The sequence below is a fragment of the Oncorhynchus tshawytscha genome, linkage group LG08 (assembly GCF_018296145.1).
Source record: "Oncorhynchus tshawytscha isolate Ot180627B linkage group LG08, Otsh_v2.0, whole genome shotgun sequence".
Lineage (NCBI taxonomy): Eukaryota > Metazoa > Chordata > Actinopteri > Salmoniformes > Salmonidae > Oncorhynchus > Oncorhynchus tshawytscha.
In genome coordinates, this window is record NC_056436.1 from 82,893,912 (window position 1) to 82,914,091 (window position 20,180).

General features: G+C 44.7%; 1 protein-coding gene across 1 annotated transcript in view; it reads right to left on the minus strand.

Annotated features, from left to right (window-relative positions):
• Positions 1-20,180, minus strand: part of LOC112255862 (arf-GAP with Rho-GAP domain, ANK repeat and PH domain-containing protein 3) — a 67,336-nt gene that overhangs the window by 21,166 nt on the left and 25,990 nt on the right. Inside the window, exons 7-21 of the mRNA XM_042326332.1 lie at positions 15,511-15,580; positions 15,277-15,397; positions 12,824-13,115; positions 12,311-12,510; positions 10,468-10,553; positions 9,883-10,065; positions 5,917-6,067; positions 4,613-4,717; positions 4,000-4,153; positions 3,661-3,763; positions 3,146-3,344; positions 1,251-1,314; positions 818-981; positions 276-488; positions 1-63 (exon numbers count right to left, since the gene is read on the minus strand). The exon at positions 1-63 is cut by the window's left edge and continues 46 nt beyond it. Of these exons, the coding sequence (XP_042182266.1) occupies positions 1-63; positions 276-488; positions 818-981; positions 1,251-1,314; positions 3,146-3,344; positions 3,661-3,763; positions 4,000-4,153; positions 4,613-4,717; positions 5,917-6,067; positions 9,883-10,065; positions 10,468-10,553; positions 12,311-12,510; positions 12,824-13,115; positions 15,277-15,397; positions 15,511-15,580 (2,168 nt within the window). The remainder of the gene's footprint in view (positions 64-275; positions 489-817; positions 982-1,250; positions 1,315-3,145; positions 3,345-3,660; positions 3,764-3,999; positions 4,154-4,612; positions 4,718-5,916; positions 6,068-9,882; positions 10,066-10,467; positions 10,554-12,310; positions 12,511-12,823; positions 13,116-15,276; positions 15,398-15,510; positions 15,581-20,180) is intronic.

Consider the following 20,180-nt stretch of genomic DNA (forward strand, 5'->3'; position numbering starts at 1 on the left):
TAGGTAAACTACGGATGATCTCCTTGTATCTGTCCAGACGCTGGTTCTTATCCTTGGCTGTTCCTATGAAAAAGACACAAACAGGAACCAGTTAGATTTCAAAAAGATACATTGTGGGACATCCTGACCAGCAACAGCTTGATGGAAGCCTTATAATTCTAAAAGGAACCAAGAGGACACAACTTAGAAAACACAACAAAATAGTAGCTTCATATGTGTGCTATCTGTGATGGTAACTTAAAATCTCTTTTGCCACCAGAGACACCTGCACTTACTGACAGCCTCTTTCCATAGCTGATGCAGGTCAGCCATGAAGATGGGGTCGTCTATCTCCCTGAAGAACCTCTTCAGCACGTCAGTCACATCCTCTATGAAGTTATCCCCGATCCGGAGCCTGACGTTACGAGCATCGTTCCTGAACTCCTCCATCAGTAGTTTGATCCTGGACGCGGCTCCGTTCTTCCTGTAGATCCCCTCGTGACCCAGACCTGACGAGCAGATCACACATCAGATCCAGTACATCAGTCATCAGCTAGTATCTCCTGTCTCTGGCTGGTGTAAAGTACAGCTAAACTGGGATAAGAAACCCTTCAGCCCCCAGGCCACTGCAGAGTTAGAATGAATGGATTAACTATTTATAAACCCCTTTATATACTTTAATATAAAATAATTACCTCCACTGAAAATGCATTAAATGCTACGGATCCACAAGATCCCTGGAAAACGTGCTGTTTTGTTGTTGATAATGAAGAATCCTCTATCCCTTACTATACTGTGTAAGGGAACAGAATACAGACTATCCAGACTCCTCCCTTACCATACTGTGTGATGAAGGCGATGCAGCTGTCTACGATGATGGGGATATCATTCCTGCTGAGCTGCTGTTCTCTCAGGGTGTTGCCCTTCCCTCCAGCAGCTCTCTGGATGTCTGCGTACCACAGGGAGAAGTCTAACCGACCCATCCCCTGGAGGTGTAGCGTCCTGGGGGAGACATGTCGATACTCAGAAGTGAAGGTTCAGAGAAAATAAACTCACTCTGAATCCGGCTCCTAAAAACTAATTTACATGGTCAGATTATTTTCATTCTGGAAATCCCCCCCTAGCTGAGGGTAGAATTGGTGGGAAATGGAATTTCCAGAGTGACAATAATTTGACCATGTAAATTAGTTTTTAGGCACCAAACTATCCACAATATGTTGACACTTGTATAATGACAAAAAGAGAAAAAGGCAGAGAGACTGAAAACCAACCTTCCTTTTTCAACCAAAACCAGAATTTCCTTCTTCTCATGGTTTTGGTTCTCAGTTACTATACCTAGGAGACAAACACAGAACAAATGGAAGACGGACCAAAATCACTCATCAGCAGACAGTTGATCAAAGAAACGGTGCTTGGGGTAGTTAAGGCAGAGAAATGTCCATGATCAAGCTGGCAGTCGGATGGGTTTTGAAGGACTATAGTATCGCCTTTACTGGCAGTTTATCCAGAAAATGTGAGGAGTTGCCAAACGTTGTGGCCAAAAGTTTAGAGAATGAAAAGTTTTGAGAATGACGCAAATATTAATTTCCACAAAGTTTGCTGCTTCAGTGTCTTTAGATATTTTTGTCAGATGTTACTATGGAATACTGAAGTATAATAACAAGCATTTCATAAGTGTCAAAGGCTTTTATTGACAATTACATGAAGTTGATGCAAAGAGTCAATATTTGCAGTGTTGACCCTTCTTTTTCAAGACCTCTGCATTCCGCCCTGGCATGCTGTCAATCAACTTCTGGGCCACATCCTGACTGATGGCAGTCCATTCTTGCATAATCAATGCTTGGAGAATTTGTGGGTTTTTGTTTGTCCACCCGCCTCTTGAGGATTGACAACAAGTTCTCAATGGGATTAAGGTCTGGGGAGTTTCCTGGCCATGGACCCAAAATATCAATGTTTTGTTCCCCAAGCCACTTAGTTATCACTTTTTACTTATGGCAAGGTGCTCCATCATGCTGGAAAAGGCATTGTTCGTCACCAAACTGTTCCTGGATGGTTGGGAGAAGTTGCTCTCGGAGGATGTGTTGGTACCATTCTTTATTCATGGCTGTGTTCTTAGGCAAAATTGTGAGTGAGCCCACTCCCTTGGTTGAGAAGCTACCCCACACATGAATGGTCTCAGGATGCTTTACTGTTGGCATGACACAGGACTGATGGTAGAGCTCACCTTGTCTTCTCTGGACAAGCTTTTTTCCGGATGCCCCAAACAATCGGAAAGTGGTTTCATCAGAGAAAATTACTTTACCCCAGTCCTCAGCAGTCCAATCCCTGTACCTTTTGCAGAATATCAGTCTGTTCCTGATGTTTTTCCTAGAGAGAAGTGGCTTCTTTGCTGCACTTCTTGACACCAGGCCATCGTTCAAAGGTCTTCGTCTCACTGTGTGTGCAGATGCACTCACACCTGCCTGCTGCCATTCCTGAGCAAGCGCTGTAGTGGTGGTGCCCCGATCCAGCAGCTGAATCAACTTTAGGAGACGGTCCTGGAGCTTGCTGGACTTTTTTGGGTGCCCTGAAGCCTTCTTCACAACAATTGAACCGCTCTCCTTGAAGTTCTTGATGATCCGATAAATGGTTGATTTAGGTGCAATCTTACTGGCAGCAATATTGGCAGCAATATTCTTGCCTGTGAAGCCCTTTTTGTGAAAAGCGATGATGACGGCACGTGTTTCCTTGCAGGTAACCATGGTTGACAGAGGAAGAACAATGATTCCAAGCACCAACCTCCTTTTGAAGCTTCCAGTCTGTTATTCGAACTCAATTAGCATGACAGATTGATCTCCAGCCTTGTCCTCGTCAACACTCACACCTGTGTTAACGAGAGAGTCACTGACATGATGTCAGCTGGTCCTTTTGTGGCAGGGCTGAAATGCAGTGGAATTTTTTTTTTGGGGGATTGAGTTCATCTGCATGGCAAAGAGGGACTTTGCAATTAATTGCAATTAATCTGATCACTCTTCATAACATTCATAACACATGGAGTATATGCAAATTGCCATTGAGGCAGCAGACTTTGCGAAAATTTATATTTGTGTCATTCTCAAAACCTTTGGCCGCAACTGTACATTACCACACAGTGCCAGTAAAGCTTTGGTCAGGACAGGAGACTCACTGAGCTCTTGCAGACGTTTAAGGTTGATAATGTCCTCAGCTGCTCCGTCGTTCCCTGGGCAGATGAAGAGGTTAGACTTCTGAAGGACAAAATATCCCTCTTTCCACTGAGAAGGGTCTCGCATGGCCTTGTAACGCAGCACTCCCACCCGCTCAAACTCCCTCGCTAGCAGGCAGTGGCAGCTTAAAGGTGTGGCGGCCTGAGGAAGAAAACACAGGAAGTGGTTCAAATACAGGAGGGAACACTGAACAGACACATCCCAGGCTAGTACAGTACATAGACGGTGTTGGTTAGAATGGAGGGAACACTGAACAGACACATCCCAGGCTAGTAAAGTACATAGACAGTGTTGGTTAGAAAGGAGGGAACAATTCACTGTAACCCCCCTTTATGTATGCAGAGGGACATTACAATGTTCTGAGCTGGAAGAGCTCTAACTACACCAGTAAAGCTGAGAATTGTCCGTATCAGTGTGCAGGCATCGCACTCTTTTGGGATAGAAAGTCATCTCATACCTTTCCGATGGCCTTGACCCAACATTGCAGCGCATCAGGAGTTTCCAATCCAAACTGATAGAGCTTCTCTGAGGACAGGTACAGTTGAAACGTATAGAGAAACCTACAACACAGGAACATACGTTAGATTAGATAAACACTAGTTGGTAGATACCTGTACAACAACACACAGGAACATACGTTAGATTAGATAAACACTAGTTGGTAGATACCTGTACATTGAGTGGCAGTGATATAACCATTTCATGCTAAATGTACCTTTTCTCCATGTGCGTGTTTGAAAGAGACAGTATGATTGGCCGCCTACATTAGTTACTGGGCCGTGATTGGTCCTCTAACCTGTCAATGAAGCCGTTGTTGTTGCAGGAGTCCGGCCTGCTGACCCCCAGACAGACGATGTCTTTGACGTTGATCTTCATGCTTGGATCAGGACATCGGTCAGACTCGTAGAACAGAAGAGACCTCTCTACCGTGCACCAGTACTTCTGGAAATCTGGGGGGGAAATAACAGCAAAAATAACAGCTGTTTCTTTTTAAAATAGTCTAACGTTGCCATACTTCATAATCACGCTCATCCCTCGGCTATTAGAGCGAACAAACGTGAAGAAGCCTGGAAATCGGGGTCCCTTTAAAAAATAAAAATAAACATTAGGGATTTTTATGATGGGCTGTGTTTTTAAAGAGAAATAAACTACAAGTAACTATGAGTAACTTTCTAAATCACAAAACTCTGTTTTACTGTAGAGACTCCAGCCACTAACAGTGAGTAGTGGATTTCCTAACAGAACAGTATTGGCCCAGTCAGTATTTGGTCGTATAAAGTGCTTTGTTCTCTATAGGCCTTTATGCTGATGTTACTGAGGAGGCAGTATTCCTCTATTCAATCTGTGCCAAGTGGTGTGCTGTTAGCACCTGCCAACACACACACACGCGCACGCGCACACACGCCTACCTTCTCTGGTTTTCCTGGATAATGTCCCTTTGTTCATTGAGGCTGACTTGTAGAGGTAGCCGGAGTGCAGCACGGCCTGCATAATCTCATCATACACACCGGGGTCTGAGAAAACAGGGAGGAATAGACAGGAAAAATAACTGGTTTTGACACTCCCAAAAAAACACGAGTTGGGGTCTAGGCAAACAGGACAAAACATTAAGTCGTACTTCAGAAAGAGTCATGAATGAGCCATAATAAATGCATTTACAAGATGATACGTTATAAATGATCATACGTGTGATAAACAGTTATGAATTGAAATGTCTAGTTGTGCTGTTTTTCAACAGAGATATCTAGTTGTGCTGTTTTTCAACAGAGATATCTAGTTGTGCTGTTTCCCAACAGAGATATCTAGTTGTGCTGTTTCCCAACAGAGATATCTAGTTGTGCTGTTTCCCAACAGAGATATCTAGTTGTGCTGTTTCCCAACAGAGATATCTAGTTGTGCTGTTTCCAACAGAGATATCTAGTTGTGCTGTTTCCAACAGAGATATCTAGTTGTGCTGTTTCCAACAGAGATATCTAGTTGTGCTGTTTCCAACAGAGATATCTAGTTGTGCTGTTTCCAACAGAGATATCTAGTTGTGCTGTTTCCAACAGAGATATCTAGTTGTGCTGTTTCCAACAGAGATATCTAGTTGTGCTGTTTCCAACAGAGATATCTAGTTGTGCTGTTTCCAACAGAGATATCTAGTTGTGCTGTTTCAACAGAGATATCTAGTTGTGCTGTTTTCAACAGAGATATCTAGTTGTGCTGTTTCCAACAGAGATATCTAGTTGTGCTGTTTCCAACAGAGATATCTAGTTGTGCTGTTTCCAACAGAGATATCTAGTTGTGCTGTTTCCAACAGAGATATCTAGTTGTGCTGTTTCCAACAGAGATATCTAGTTGTGCTGTTTTCAACAGAGATATCTAGTTGTGCTGTTTCCAACAGAGATATCTAGTTGTGCTGTTTCCAACAGAGATATCTAGTTGTGCTGTTTCCAACAGAGATATCTAGTTGTGCTGTTTTCAACAGAGATATCTAGTTGTGCTGTTTCAACAGAGATATTCTACTCCTCCTCCTAGAGGTCAACAAGCAGAGGAAGACCAAACTGTTTCATCACAAAAGCTCTGGGTTCTCTATCCAACCATGCTGTAATGACTTGAAAGCTTTTTCCAGAGAGCTGCTGAGCACACTACATTATACTGCACGGTCGCAAAATAGTAACATAATGCACAAAAAGTCCAGCAAGCAAATAAAGCCTGCCCCCTGTCTTACCTGAGGTGCCTTGCGGGAGGGAGTATTCCTGAGACACATGCTTGTCATATCCATTAGAGGCAGCGAGGCGGGCTCGGACAGCCTCTGCCTCGGTAAATATCTGGGTGACTGTCTTCAGCAGGTTCTGCTCGGTCACAGCAGTACACAGAACCTGCAGGGTAGAGAGAGAGAGAGAGGAGAGACAGAGAGGGAAGCATTAGAGGACATATTAGGGTGACGCAACACACACACACACACAGACGTACCACTAAAAGTATCCACAGCCACAGGGACATTCAGCCTATATTCCAAAAAGTCCCCTCTCCATTCAACTGGCTCCCTTTCATCTACTCTCTCTAATGGTTTTAGTTTCAAAGCACATACCATGTCATTGTTGTTGGGATAAATGTCTGGCTGTATGCCAGCTACAGGCAGCTATAGCCGTAACTTGAACCCTAGTATAGCTTACAGGTACTAAAACTACCACCAATAGCACCTAGTCTAAAATGTGTACCCTTTTTCTCGTAAGGGCAGCCAGCCGTGTGTTTCTACTGAGACAGAGCAGACAGCCGTGTGTTTTTACTGAGAGACAGAGCAGACAGCCGTGTGTTTTTACTGAGAGACAGAGCAGACAGCCCTGTGTTTTTACTGAGAGACAGAGCAGACAGCCGTGTGTTTTACTGAGAGACAGAGCAGACAGCCGTGTGTTTTACTGAGAGACAGAGCAGACAGCCGTGTGTTTCTACTGAGACAGAGCAGACAGCCGTGTATTTTTACTGAGAGACAGAGCAGACAGCCGTGTGTTTCTACTGAGACAGAGCAGACAGCCCTGTGTTTTTACTGAGAGACAGAGCAGACAGCCGTGTGTTTTTACTGAGAGACAGAGCAGACAGCCCTGTGTTTATACTGAGAGACAGAGCAGACAGCCCTGTGTTTTTACTGAGAGACAGAGCAGACAGCCGTGTGTTTTTACTGAGAGACAGAGCAGACAGCCGTGTGTTTATACTGAGAGACAGAGCAGACAGCCGTGTGTTTATACTGAGAGACAGAGCAGACAGCCGTGTGTTTATACTGAGAGACAGAGCAGACAGCCGTGTGTTTATACTGAGAGACAGAGCAGACAGCCGTGTGTTTATACTGAGAGACAGAGCAGACAGCCGTGTGTTTTACTGAGACAGAGCAGACAGCCCTGTGTTTTTACTGAGACAGAGCAGACAGCCGTGTGTTTATACTGAGACAGAGCAGACAGCCCTGTGTTTTTACTGAGACAGAGCAGACAGCCGTGTGTTTTTACTGAGAGACAGAGCAGACAGCCCTGTGTTTTACTGAGACAGAGCAGACAGCCGTGTGTTTTTACTGAGACAGAGCAGACAGCCGTGTGTTTTACTGAGACAGAGCAGACAGCCGTGTGTTTTTACTGAGAGACAGAGCAGACAGCCGTGTGTTTTTACTGAGAGACAGAGCAGACAGCCGTGTGTTTTACTGAGACAGAGCAGACAGCCGTGTGTTTTTACTGAGAGACAGAGCAGACAGCCGTGTGTTTTACTGAGAGACAGAGCAGACAGCCATGTGTTTTACTGAGACAGAGCAGACAGCCATGTGTTTTACTGAGACAGAGCAGACAGCCCTGTGTTTTACTGAGACAGAGCAGACAGCCCTGTGTTTTACTGAGACAGAGCAGACAGCCGTGTGTTTTACTGAGACAGAGCAGACAGCCGTGTGTTTTTACTGAGAGACAGAGCAGACAGCCGTGTGTTTTTACTGAGAGACAGAGCAGACAGCCGTGTGTTTTACTGAGAGACAGAGCAGACAGCCGTGTGTTTTTACTGAGAGACAGAGCAGACAGCCGTGTGTTTTACTGAGAGACAGAGCAGACAGCCATGTGTTTTACTGAGACAGAGCAGACAGCCATGTGTTTTACTGAGACAGAGCAGACAGCCCTGTGTTTTACTGAGACAGAGCAGACAGCCCTGTGTTTTACTGAGACAGAGCAGACAGCCGTGTGTTTTTACTGAGACAGAGCAGACAGCCGTGTGTTTTACTGAGAGACAGAGCAGACAGCCGTGTGTTTTTACTGAGAGACAGAGCAGACAGCCGTGTGTTTTTACTGAGAGACAGAGCAGACAGCCGTGTGTTTTTACTGAGAGACAGAGCAGACAGCCGTGTGTTTTACTGAGACAGAGCAGACAGCCATGTGTTTTACTGAGACAGAGCAGACAGCCGTGTGTTTTACTGAGAGACAGAGCAGACAGCCCTGTGTTTTTACTGAGAGACAGAGCAGACAGCGGTGTGTTTATACTGAGAGACAGAGCAGACAGCGGTGTGTTTATACTGAGAGACAGAGCAGACAGCCGTGTGTTTTTACTGAGACAGAGCAGACAGCGCTGTGTTTTTACTGAGAGACAGAGCAGACAGCGCTGTGTTTTTACTGAGAGACAGAGCAGACAGCCGTGTGTTTTTACTGAGAGACAGAGCAGACAGCCGTGTGTTTTACTGAGACAGAGCAGACAGCCGTGTGTTTTACTGAGAGACAGAGCAGACAGCCGTGTGTTTTACTGAGAGACAGAGCAGACAGCCGTGTGTTTTACTGAGACAGAGCAGACAGCCGTGTGTTTTACTGAGACAGAGCAGACAGCCGTGTGTTTTACTGAGACAGAGCAGACAGCCGTGTGTTTTACTGAGACAGAGCAGACAGCCGTGTGTTTTACTGAGACAGAGCAGACAGCCGTGTGTTTTACTGAGACAGAGCAGACAGCCGTGTGTTTTACTGAGACAGAGCAGACAGCCGTGTGTTTTACTGAGACAGAGCAGACAGCCGTGTGTTTTACTGAGACAGAGCAGACAGCCGTGTGTTTTACTGAGACAGAGCAGACAGCCGTGTGTTTTACTGAGACAGAGCAGACAGCTGTGTGTTTTACTGAGACAGAGCAGACAGCCCTGTGTTTTTACTGAGAGACAGAGCAGACAGCCGTGTGTTTTTACTGAGAGACAGAGCAGACAGCCCTGTGTTTTTACTGAGAGACAGAGCAGACAGCCGTGTGTTTTACTGAGACAGAGCAGACAGCCGTGTGTTTTACTGAGAGACAGAGCAGACAGCCGTGTGTTTTACTGAGAGACAGAGCAGACAGCCGTGTGTTTTACTGAGACAGAGCAGACAGCCGTGTGTTTTACTGAGACAGAGCAGACAGCCGTGTGTTTTACTGAGACAGAGCAGACAGCCCTGTGTTTTTACTGAGAGACAGAGCAGACAGCCGTGTGTTTTTACTGAGAGACAGAGCAGACAGCCCTGTGTTTTTACTGAGAGACAGAGCAGACAGCCGTGTGTTTTTACTGAGAGACAGAGCAGACAGCCGTGTGTTTTACTGAGACAGAGCAGACAGCCGTGTGTTTTACTGAGAGACAGAGCAGACAGCCGTGTGTTTTACTGAGAGACAGAGCAGACAGCCATGTGTTTTACTGAGACAGAGCAGACAGCCGTGTGTTTTACTGAGACAGAGCAGACAGCCCTGTGTTTTACTGAGACAGAGCAGACAGCCGTGTGTTTTACTGAGACAGAGCAGACAGCCGAGACAGATAGTCATTTAATTATTATTTCATAAACTAGAAATGTTCTCCATTCGTACACCTTGTAGACAAATAATAAGGGTTTATGATAAGAATACAGCCTATACAACGCACCACATAGGGGTGGCAGGTAGCCTGGCGGCTAGGAGCGTTGGGCCAGTAACCAAAAGGTTGCTGGATCGAATCCCTGAGCTGACAAGGTAAAAATCTGTCGTTCTGCCCCTGAGCAAGACAGTTAACCCACTGTTCCTCGGGCGCCGTGGATGTCGATTAAGGCAGCCCCCCCCCCTCTCTGATTCAGAGGGGCTGGATTACATGCAGGAAGACACATTTCAGTTGTACAACTGACTAGGTATCCCCCTTTCCCCTCGATCCTCTTATAGCAGCTGAACATTTGAAAGCTAAACAATGGTGTTCCTGTACCTTGAGCAGCTCCTCCTGTGTGTTGAAGTTGGGGTGGGGGTGTCGGTAGCGCCCCTCACGGTACTTATGGATGATAAACTCTCTCCGCTGGTCCGGTGTGGCGTCATGGCATAACTCGTCAGCTGGAGATAACCTGGCCGCCCAGAACTCATTGGCTCGGTCGTTCCCCAACATTATGAAGAGCTGACGAACAAACAAACGCATGACAGTTTCCACAACAACAAAAAACACCGAATAATCAGAACTCACAGAATAATCAGAACTCACAGAATAATCAGAACTCACAGAATAATCAGAACTCACAGAATAATCAGAACTCACAGAATAATCAGAACTCATGAGGTTCTGACTATATTCACAGTCGGTCATCGGACTTTCAAAAATAAAAATGTCCAAAACGTATTTCAACTCTGTTCCCAATATAATGGATTTGTTGGAGGTGAAAATGGTGAGAAGTCCTTTGATACACAACAAAACAAACTCATTTTCAGTATCCCGGGAAATATTTGTTTTGCCACTTAACTAAAATAAACGTGAGCATCTCCCCTGACTTTCTCCCTGAAGAAGCCTTCTCGTTCCTCTCACCTGCACGATCTCATTACTCCACACGCTGGTGTCCAGTTTCAGGCTCTGTACTTTAGACACCATAGTCCCCAGACCTCTGTGTTGACCTGCAGGGGAAAGGGAACAAAAGACCTCCATAAATCACTCTCCTGGTACGAGACAGTGTTGGTACTGGTACGAGACAGTGTTGGTACTGGTACGAGACAGTGTTGGTACTGGTACGAGACAGTGTTGGTACTGGTACGAGACAGTGTTGGTACTGGTACGAGACAGTGTTGGTACGGGTACAAGACAGTGTTGGTACTGGTACGAGACAGTGTTGGTACGAGACAGTGTTGGTACGAGACAGTGTTGGTACTGGTAGACAGTGTTGGTACTGGTACGAGACAGTGTTGGTACTGGTACGAGACAGTGTTGGTACTGGTAGACAGTGTTGGTACAGTGTTGGAGACAGTGTTGGTACTGGTACGAGACAGTGTTGGTACTGGTACGAGACAGTGTTGGTACTGGTACGAGACAGTGTTGGTACTGGTACGAGACAGTGTTGGTACTGGTACGAGACAGTGTTGGTGTTGGTACGAGACAGTGTTGGTACGAGACAGTGTTGGTACTGGTACGAGACAGTGTTGGTACGAGACAGTGTTGGTGTTGGTACGAGACAGTGTTGGTACAGTGTTGGTAGACAGTGTTGGTACTGGTACGAGACAGTGTTGGTACGAGACAGTGTACTGGTACGAGACAGTGTTGGTGGTACGAGACAGTGTTGGTACTGGTACGAGACAGTGTTGGTACTGGTACGAGACAGTGTTGGTACTGGTAGACAGTGTTGGTACTGGTACAGTGTTGGTACTGAGACAGTGTTGGTACTGGTACGAGACAGTGTTGGTACGAGACAGTGTTGGTACGAGACAGTGTTGGTACAGTGTTGGACAGACAGTGTTGGTACGAGACAGTGTTGGTACTGGTACGAGACAGTGTTGATACTGTTGGTACTGGTACGAGACAGTGTTGGTACTGGTACTGAGACAGTGTTGGTACTGGTACGAGAGACAGTGTGTGGTACTGGTGTTGGTACTGGTAAGACAGTGTTGGTACTGGTACGAGACAGTGTTGGTACTGGTACGAGACAGTGTTGATACTGTTGGTACGAGACAGTGTTGGTACTGAGACAGTGTTGGTACGAGACAGTGTTGGTACTGGTACGAGACAGTGTTGATACTAGTACGAGACAGTGTTGGTACTGGTACAAGACAGTGTTGGTACTGGTACGAGACAGTGTTGGTACAGTGTTGTACTGAGACAGTGTTGATACTGGTACGAGACAGTGTTGGTACTGGTACGAGACAGTGTTGGTACTGGTACAAGACAGTGTTGGTACTGGTACGAGACAGTGTTGGTACTGGTACGAGACAGTGTTGGTACTGGTACGAGACAGTGTTGGTACTGGTACGAGACAGTGTTGGTACTGGTACGAGACAGTGTTGGTACTGGTACGAGACAGTGGTATTATGTTGGTAACAGGACACTCAGGCGCTGCCTCGCTAGAGAGAACCACGACACAGTGAAATTATGTGTGTATTTGAAAAACATTTCCAGAGCAACATTTCACTTCACCTGGCACAGGTGGGCTTAAACAACACAGGTGAGAATGAAACTGTTGTGGCTCATGACAATGGGCTGATAGCATTGGCAGCTATTGGCCAGGTGTCTAAGTTATCTTATCAGTCACACTCACCAGATGGGACCCAAATCCAGCTAGGCCCTCTGGCATCAAACTGAAACCACTCTTTTAGGCAAGGTGCAACAGAGCTATAGAGGGGGAGCCCGCCCCACCTATACAATAGTAGGGGAAAAGCTGTCTCACCTGCACAGTTCTTACAGATGACAACACAGAGGTTAATGGAGGCCCAGTCAGGGTTGACTGCTTGGCAGTCAGCACAGAGCTTATTGAACCTGTTGGACCAGATCTTCTCAGCCACCTCGTAGTCAGACAGGGTCTCTGCTATGGACTCCTGTACAGCCTCCATCCAGTCCCTCTTATCCCGCTCAGACTCAGCTGTGAAACTACAAGGACAATCAATCAAAAACTCTTCTGGCTCAATCAATCAAACACAATTGTCTCTGTTGTCAGGGATTCAAAAAAACAACAGTGTAGGAAGTTTATTTAACTAGGCAAGTCAGTTAAGAACAAATTCTTATTTACAATGACGGCCTACACCGGCTAAACCCGGACGATGCTGGGCCAATTGTGCGCCGCCCTATGGGACTCACGGGTGGAAGTCCGGGAGCCCCGAGTGATGATGAACAGAATGTATTTGTTGACAAAACTAGAGAAAAACTGTATATAAGTCTTATTCCCATGTCAGTAAATACGAACCTGAATGTTTTGTAAGGTGTGATGAGGTCAAAGCTCTTTCCTTTGGCGTCTCTGATCGTAGCTCCTCTGGCCTCGATCAGCGTGATTCCAATCCCATTCCTAAAACACTGCTCAGTCTTGTACAGCCAGACCTGCTCTGTGTTGATGGCCACGTAGACTTTTGACTTGGTCCCTTTGAGCTCCAGAGGACCACTCCTCTGACAGTGGCTGCCAGGACCGAAGCGAGGGCGCCCGAACACAAGCTGTTCCTTCACCCTCCCCTGTAGGGTACTGCACCACTGATGTCTCTGCACTGAGAGGGGACAGGTAGAAAGATAATGGTTGGTTTTACAATTTGTATTATATAAAATAACATTTAAAAAAATAAAAAATGGTACAGAAAATAGCAGGTATTTACACTGAAATGATATGGTAAAATGGTAATTACACAATAACAATATGTGAATTAATTGTTTGTGTCGTTTGGATTCAAAACCAAGCATCCTTTTGTATCAGTCAATTACCAATTGTACCAGAAAACTATCTTTTGATACCAAGTCATTTCCTAATAGATAAATACCAGGGGAATCAGTAGCCTAAAATAAAGTCATAAACTATATGTTTTTACTATGAGATTGTGACAGTAACTGATACCATGTTGATACCATGTTGATACCATGTTGTCTCTCAGAGACTATTTTTCTCATTTGGGTCATTTGAGTCTCCAGAGAGAAAAGAGGGTTATTGGGTCCAACCTTTGTCCAACAGAGGTTATCACATAAGTTGTTTTCTGCTTTTATAGCTGCATCCCCAATCCTTCACACTTCTTCTAAAGTACGCACTAGGACACTTCTTCTAAAGTACGCACTAGGACACTTCTTCTAAAGTACGCACTAGGACACTTCTTCTAAAGTACGCACTAGGACACTTCTTCTAAAGTACGCACTAGGACACTTCTTCTAAAGTACGCACTAGGACACTTCTTCTAAAGTACGACACTTCTTCTAAAGTAAAGTACGCACTAGGACACTAGGACACTTCTTCTAAAGTACGCACTAGGACACTTCTTCTAAAGTACGCACTAGGACACTTCTTCTAAAGTACGCACTAGGACACTTCTTCTAAAGTACGCACTAGGACACTTCTTCTAAAGTACGCACTAGGACACTTCTTCTAAAGTACGCACTAGGACACTTCTTCTAAAGTACGCACTAGGACACTTCTTCTAAAGTACGCACTAGGACACTTCTTACGCACTAAACTTCTAAAGTACGCACTAGGACACTTCTAAAGTAAGCACTAGGACACTTCTTCTAAAGTACGCACTAGGACACTTCTTCTAAAGTACGGACACTTCTTCTAGTACGCACTAGGACACTTCTTCTAAAGTACACTTCTTCTAAAGTACGCACTAGGACACTTCTTCTAAAGTACGCACTAGGACACTTCTTCTAAAGTCTTCTAAAGTACGCACTAGGACACTTCTTCTAAAGTACGCACTAGGACACTTCTTCTAAAGTACACTAGGACACTTCTTCTAAAGTACGCACTAGGACACTTCTTCTAAAGTACGCACTAGGACACTTCTTCTAAAGTACGCACTAGGACACTTCTTCTAAAGTACGCACTAGGACACTTCTTCTAAAGTACGCACTAGGACACTTCTTCTAAAGTACGCACTAGGACACTTCTTCTAAAGTACGCACTAGGACACTTCTTCTAAAGTACGCACTAGACACTTCACTTCTAAAGTACGCACTAGGACACTTCTTACTAGGACACTTCTTCTAAAGTACGCACTAGGACACTTCTTCTAAAGTACGGACACTTCTTCTAAAGTACGCACTAGACACTTCTTCTAAAGTAAAGTACGCACTAGGACACTTCTTCTAAAGTACGCACTAGGACACTTCTTCTAAAGTACGCACTAGGACACTTCTTCTAAAGTACGCACTAGGACACTTCTTCTAAAGTACGCACTAGGACACTTCTTCTAAAGTACGCACTAGGACACTTCTTCTAAAGTACGCACTAGGACACTTCTTCTAAAGTACGCACTAGGACACTTCTTCTAAAGTACGCACTAGGACACTTCTTCTAAAGTACGCACTAGGACACTTCTTCTAAAGTACGCACTAGGACACTTCTTCTAAAGTACGCACTAGGACACTTCTTCTAAAGTACGCACTAGGACACTTCTTCTAAAGTACGCACTAGGACACTTCTTCTAAAGTACGCACTAGGACACTTCTTCTAAAGTAAGCACTAGGACACTTCTTCTAAAGTAAGCACTAGGACACTTCTAAAGTACGCACTAGGACACTTCTAAAGTACGCACTAGGACACTTGAATTGAATAACACCTATCCAATGCTTTAAAATCCACGATGGGAAATTGGGACAACTAATGTCTGTAGTTGCTTGTGTGTGAGATTTTAATTGCTTGTTGTTGTTGTTGTTAAGTGCTTTGTTTACCTTCGTTATCAGCCCGGAAGACAAACGTCCTGTGACTTGTCACTATCTCAAATTTATTGTCTTTGGCCATGCGGGCCATCTGTATCGCAGCCAGAGGGATCACTCCTTTGGGGTACGGGTCCTTGGAGAGTAAAGGAGGAGAAATACTGGTAAAGAAACAAATATTGTAATGAACAACGCTGTTTATGTGATAAATGTGATACAGTCCATCATTCAGGAAAAAAAGGAGCCTACCTTTTCACTGCCGAAGTACAGCAGATTTTTGCCATCAAACTTCACATAGCGTTTCTGGAATACATAGTTCCTAGAATGCCAAATACAAAAATGATCAGACTGTCATACCACTGCTGTAAAAAAATAATAAACATTAATAAATATATATACACGAGTTGAAGTCGGAAGTTTACATACACCTCAGCCAAATACCTTTAAACTCAGTCTTTCACAATTCCTGACATTTAATCCTAGTTAACATTTCCTGTCTTAGGTCAGTTAGGATCACCACTTTATTTTAAGAATGTGAAATGTCAGAATAATAGTAGAGAGAATGATTTATTTCAGCTTTTGTTTCTTTCATCACATTCCCAGTGGAAGTTTACATACACTCAATTAGTATTTGGTAGCATTGCCTATAAATTGTTTAACTTGGGTCAACCATTTTGGGTAGCCTTCCACAAGCTTCCCACAATAAGTTGGGTAAATTTTGGCCCATTCCTCCTGACAGAGCTGGTGTAACTGAGTCAGGATTGTAGGCCTCCTTGCTCACACACGCCTTTTCAGTTCTGCCCACACATTTTCTATAGGATTGAGGTCAGGGCTTTGTGATAGCCACTCCAATATCTTGACTTTGTTGTCCTTAAGCCATTTTGCCACAACTTTGGAAGTATGCTTGGGGTCATTGTCTATTTGTAAGACCCATTTGCGACCAAGCTTTAACTTCCTGACTGATGCCTTGAGATGTTGCTTCAATATATCCTGCCTCATGATGCCATCTATTTTGTGAAGTGCACCAGTCCCAGTCCCTGCAGCAAAGCACCCCCACAACATGATGCTGCCACCCCCATGCTTCACAGTTGGGATGGTGTTCTTCGGCTTGCAAGCCTCCCCCTTTTCCTCCAAACATAACAATGGTCATTATGGCCAAACAGTTCTATTTTTGTTTCATCAGACCAGAGGACATTTCTCCAAAAAGTACGATCTTTGTCCCCATGTGCAGTTGCCAATTGGAGCAGTGGCTTCTCCTTGCTGAGCGGCCTTTCAGGTTATGTCGATATAGGACTCGTTTTACTGTGGATATAGATACGTTTGTGCCCGTTCCTTCCAGCATCTTCACAAGGTCCTTTGCTGTTGTTCTGGGATTGATTGGCTCTTTTCGCCCCAAAGTATGTTCATCTCTAGGAGACAGAATGCGTCTCCTTCCAGAGAGGTATGACAGCTGTGTGGTCCCATGGTGTTAAGACTTGCGTACAATTGTTTGTACAGATGGACATGGTACCTTCAGGCGTTTGGAAATTACTGAACCAGACTTGTGGAGGTCTACAATTTTTTTCTGAGGTCTTCATTTATTTTGAATTTCCCCATGATGTCAAGCAAAGAGGCACTGAGTTTGAAGGTAGGCCTTGAAATACATCCACAGGTACACCTCCAATTGACTCAAATGATGTCAATTAGCCTATCAGAAGCTTCTAAAGCCATGACATCATTTTCTGAAATTGTACAAGCTGTTTAAAGGCACAGTCAACTTTGTGTATGTAAACTTCTGACCCACTGGAATTGTGATACAGTGAATTAGAAGTGAATAATCTGTCTGTCAACAATTGCTGGAAAAGTGTATTGTGTCACGGACAAAGTAGATGTCCTAACTGACTTGCCAAAACGACAGTTTAACGAGTGGTTGAAAAACGAGTTTTAATGACTCCAACCTAAGTGTATATATAAAATAATAAGCAGAGCTCAGTTGAGATATTAACTGTTTATCATTTAACAAGAAACACAAAAACAGAGAAGCACAGTGGGAAAAGGAAGGGGGGAAAAAGACAGGAAGCAGAGACGGTGCTTTCAGAAAGTAGTGACACCCCTGAGTCTATACTTTGTAGAAGCACCATTGCCAGAAGTTACAGCTGTGAGTCTTTCTGGGTAACATGCTGACTACACCGGGCATGCGTGCATGTTGATTCTGTCTGCCCACGTGCGATCAGGACACGCATGTGGCTTCTTTCCGCCCACGCGCGATCAGGACACGCATGTGGCTTCTTTCCGCCCACGCGCGATCAGGACACGCATGTGGCTTCTTTCCGCCCACGCGCGATCAGGACACGCATGTGGCTTCTTTCCGCACACGCGCGATCAGGACACGCATGTGGCTTCTTTCCGCCCACGCGCGATCAGGACACGCATGTGGCTTCTTTCCGCCCACGCGCGATCAGGACACGCATGTGGCTTCTTTCCGCCCACGCGCGATCAGGACACGCATGTGGCTTCTTTCCGCCCACGCGCGATCAGGACACGCATGTGGCTTCTTTCCGCCCACGCGCGATCAGGACACGCATGTGGCTTCTTTCCGCCCACGCGCGATCAGGACACGCATGTGGCTTCTTTCCGCCCACGCGCGATCAGGACACGCATGTGGCTTCTTTCCGCCCACGCGCGATCAGGACACGCATGTGGCTTCTTTCCGCCCACGCGCGATCAGGACACGCATGTGGCTTCTTTCCGCCCACGCGCGATCAGGACACGCATGTGGCTTCTTTCCGCCCACGCGCGATCAGGACACGCATGTGGCTTCTTTCCGCCCACGCGCGATCAGGACACGCATGTGGCTTCTTTCCGCCCACGCGCGATCAGGACACGCATGTTGAAATATCAAAACAAACTCTGAACCAACTATATTAATTTGGGGACAGGACTAAAAGCATTAAACATTCATGCCAATTTAGCTAGCTAGCTTACTGTTGCTAGCTAATTTGTCCTGGGATATAAACATTGGGTTGTTATTTCACCTGAAATACACAAGGTCCTCTACTAATTATTCCACAGCTAAAAAGGTAAACCTTGTTAGTTTCTAGTCATCTCTCCTCCTTCATGATTCTTCTTGTTCAGCCTTTATATTGGCAACCAACATTAAAAGGTGCTTTACCACCACCAACTGGAATGGAGTGTACACCTCAGTTCACCTTTCAATCACCCACGTGGGTATATGCTCCTAAAAACCAATGAGGAGGTTGGAGAAATGGTACTTGCAGTGCGTCAAGCATCATATCTGGCATCACAAATAGAACCAAGTCCTATTTTTTAGCACCTGGTTATGCAGACGCTCGTTGACGTGGGGGAGCAGTGTGGATGTAATGATTTAATAACATGTGTACATGTATTGTGCAGCGCTCGCACACTTAACGTGAGCTGTGTGGTCGGCATGTAAGATCTTTGCACACCTGGATTGTACAATATTTGCACACTATTCTTTTTTTAAATTCTTCAATCTCTGTCAAGCTGGTTGTTGATCATTGCTAGACAGACATTTCCAAGTCTTGCCATAGATTTTCAATACGATTTAAGTCATAACTGTAACTAGGCCTCTCAGGAACATTCAATGTTGTCTTGGTAAGCAACTCCAGTGTATATTTGGCCTTGTGTTTTAGGTTATTGTCCTGCTGAACGGTGAATTTGTCTCCCAGTGTCTGTTAGAAAGCAGACAACCAGGTTTGGCTCTAGGATTTTGCCTGTGCTTAGCTCTATTCTGTTTCTTTATTCATCCTGAAAAACTCCCTAGTCCTTGCCGATGACAAGCATATCCATAACGTAATGCAGCCACCACTAAACTTGAAAATATGAAGATTGGTACTCAGTGATGTATTGTTGGTGTAGGATTTGCCCCAAACATAACGCTTTGTATTCAGGACATAAGTATGTGTCATTTAAAAAAAACTTTAAGTGCCTTATTGCAAACAGGATGCTATATTTTTATTCTTTAAAGGATTCCTTCTTTTCACTCTGTCATTTAGGTTAGTATTGTGGAGTAACTACAATGTTGTTGATCCATCCTCAGTTTTCTCCTATCACAGCCATTCAACTCTGTAAATGTCACCATTGGCCTCATGGTGAAATCCCTTGAGCAGTTTCCCTCCTCTCCGGTAACTGAGTTAGGAAGGACGCCTGTATCTTTTGTAGTGACTGGGTGTATTGATACATCATCCACCAATAGGTGCCCTTCTTAGCGAGTCATTGGAAAACCTCCCTGGTCTTTTTGGTTGAATTTGTGTTTGAAATTCATCGCTCAACTGAGGGACCTTACAGATAATTGTATTCAAAAATCATGGTAAACACTATTATTGCACACAGAGTGAGTCCATGCATCTTATTATGAGACTTGTTAAACATATTTTTACTCCTGAGCGTATTTAGGCTTGTCATAACAAAGGGGTTGAATATGTATTGGCTCAAGACATTTCAGCTTCTCGTTTTTAAGTAAAAAAGTAAACATTTCTAAAAACAGAATTCCACTTTGGCACGATGAGGTGTTGTCAGAGACACAAAATCTGAATTTAAATACATTTTAAATTCAGACTGTAACATAACAAAATGTGGAAAAATGTAAAGGCGTGTGAGCAACTTTCCCTCTAAACTGGGACTGCCGCACAGAAGAAATAACTTTCCCTCTAAACTGGGACTGCCGCACAGAAGAAATATCAGCCTTGCAGAGAGAAACACGAGGTTAAACTTCCTTCAACTTTCTAGAGTTATCCCCATTAGTTAAGACTATACATGTTCAGTCACCTCCTTGTCTGAAGGACAAGTGGATAAACAGGTTAATGTGAAGCCCTGCATGTTGATTTCAAAAGTCTGATGGAATGTAGGCCTACATTGAACATCACACATTGCTGCTACTGTAGTCTGAATGACAGAAC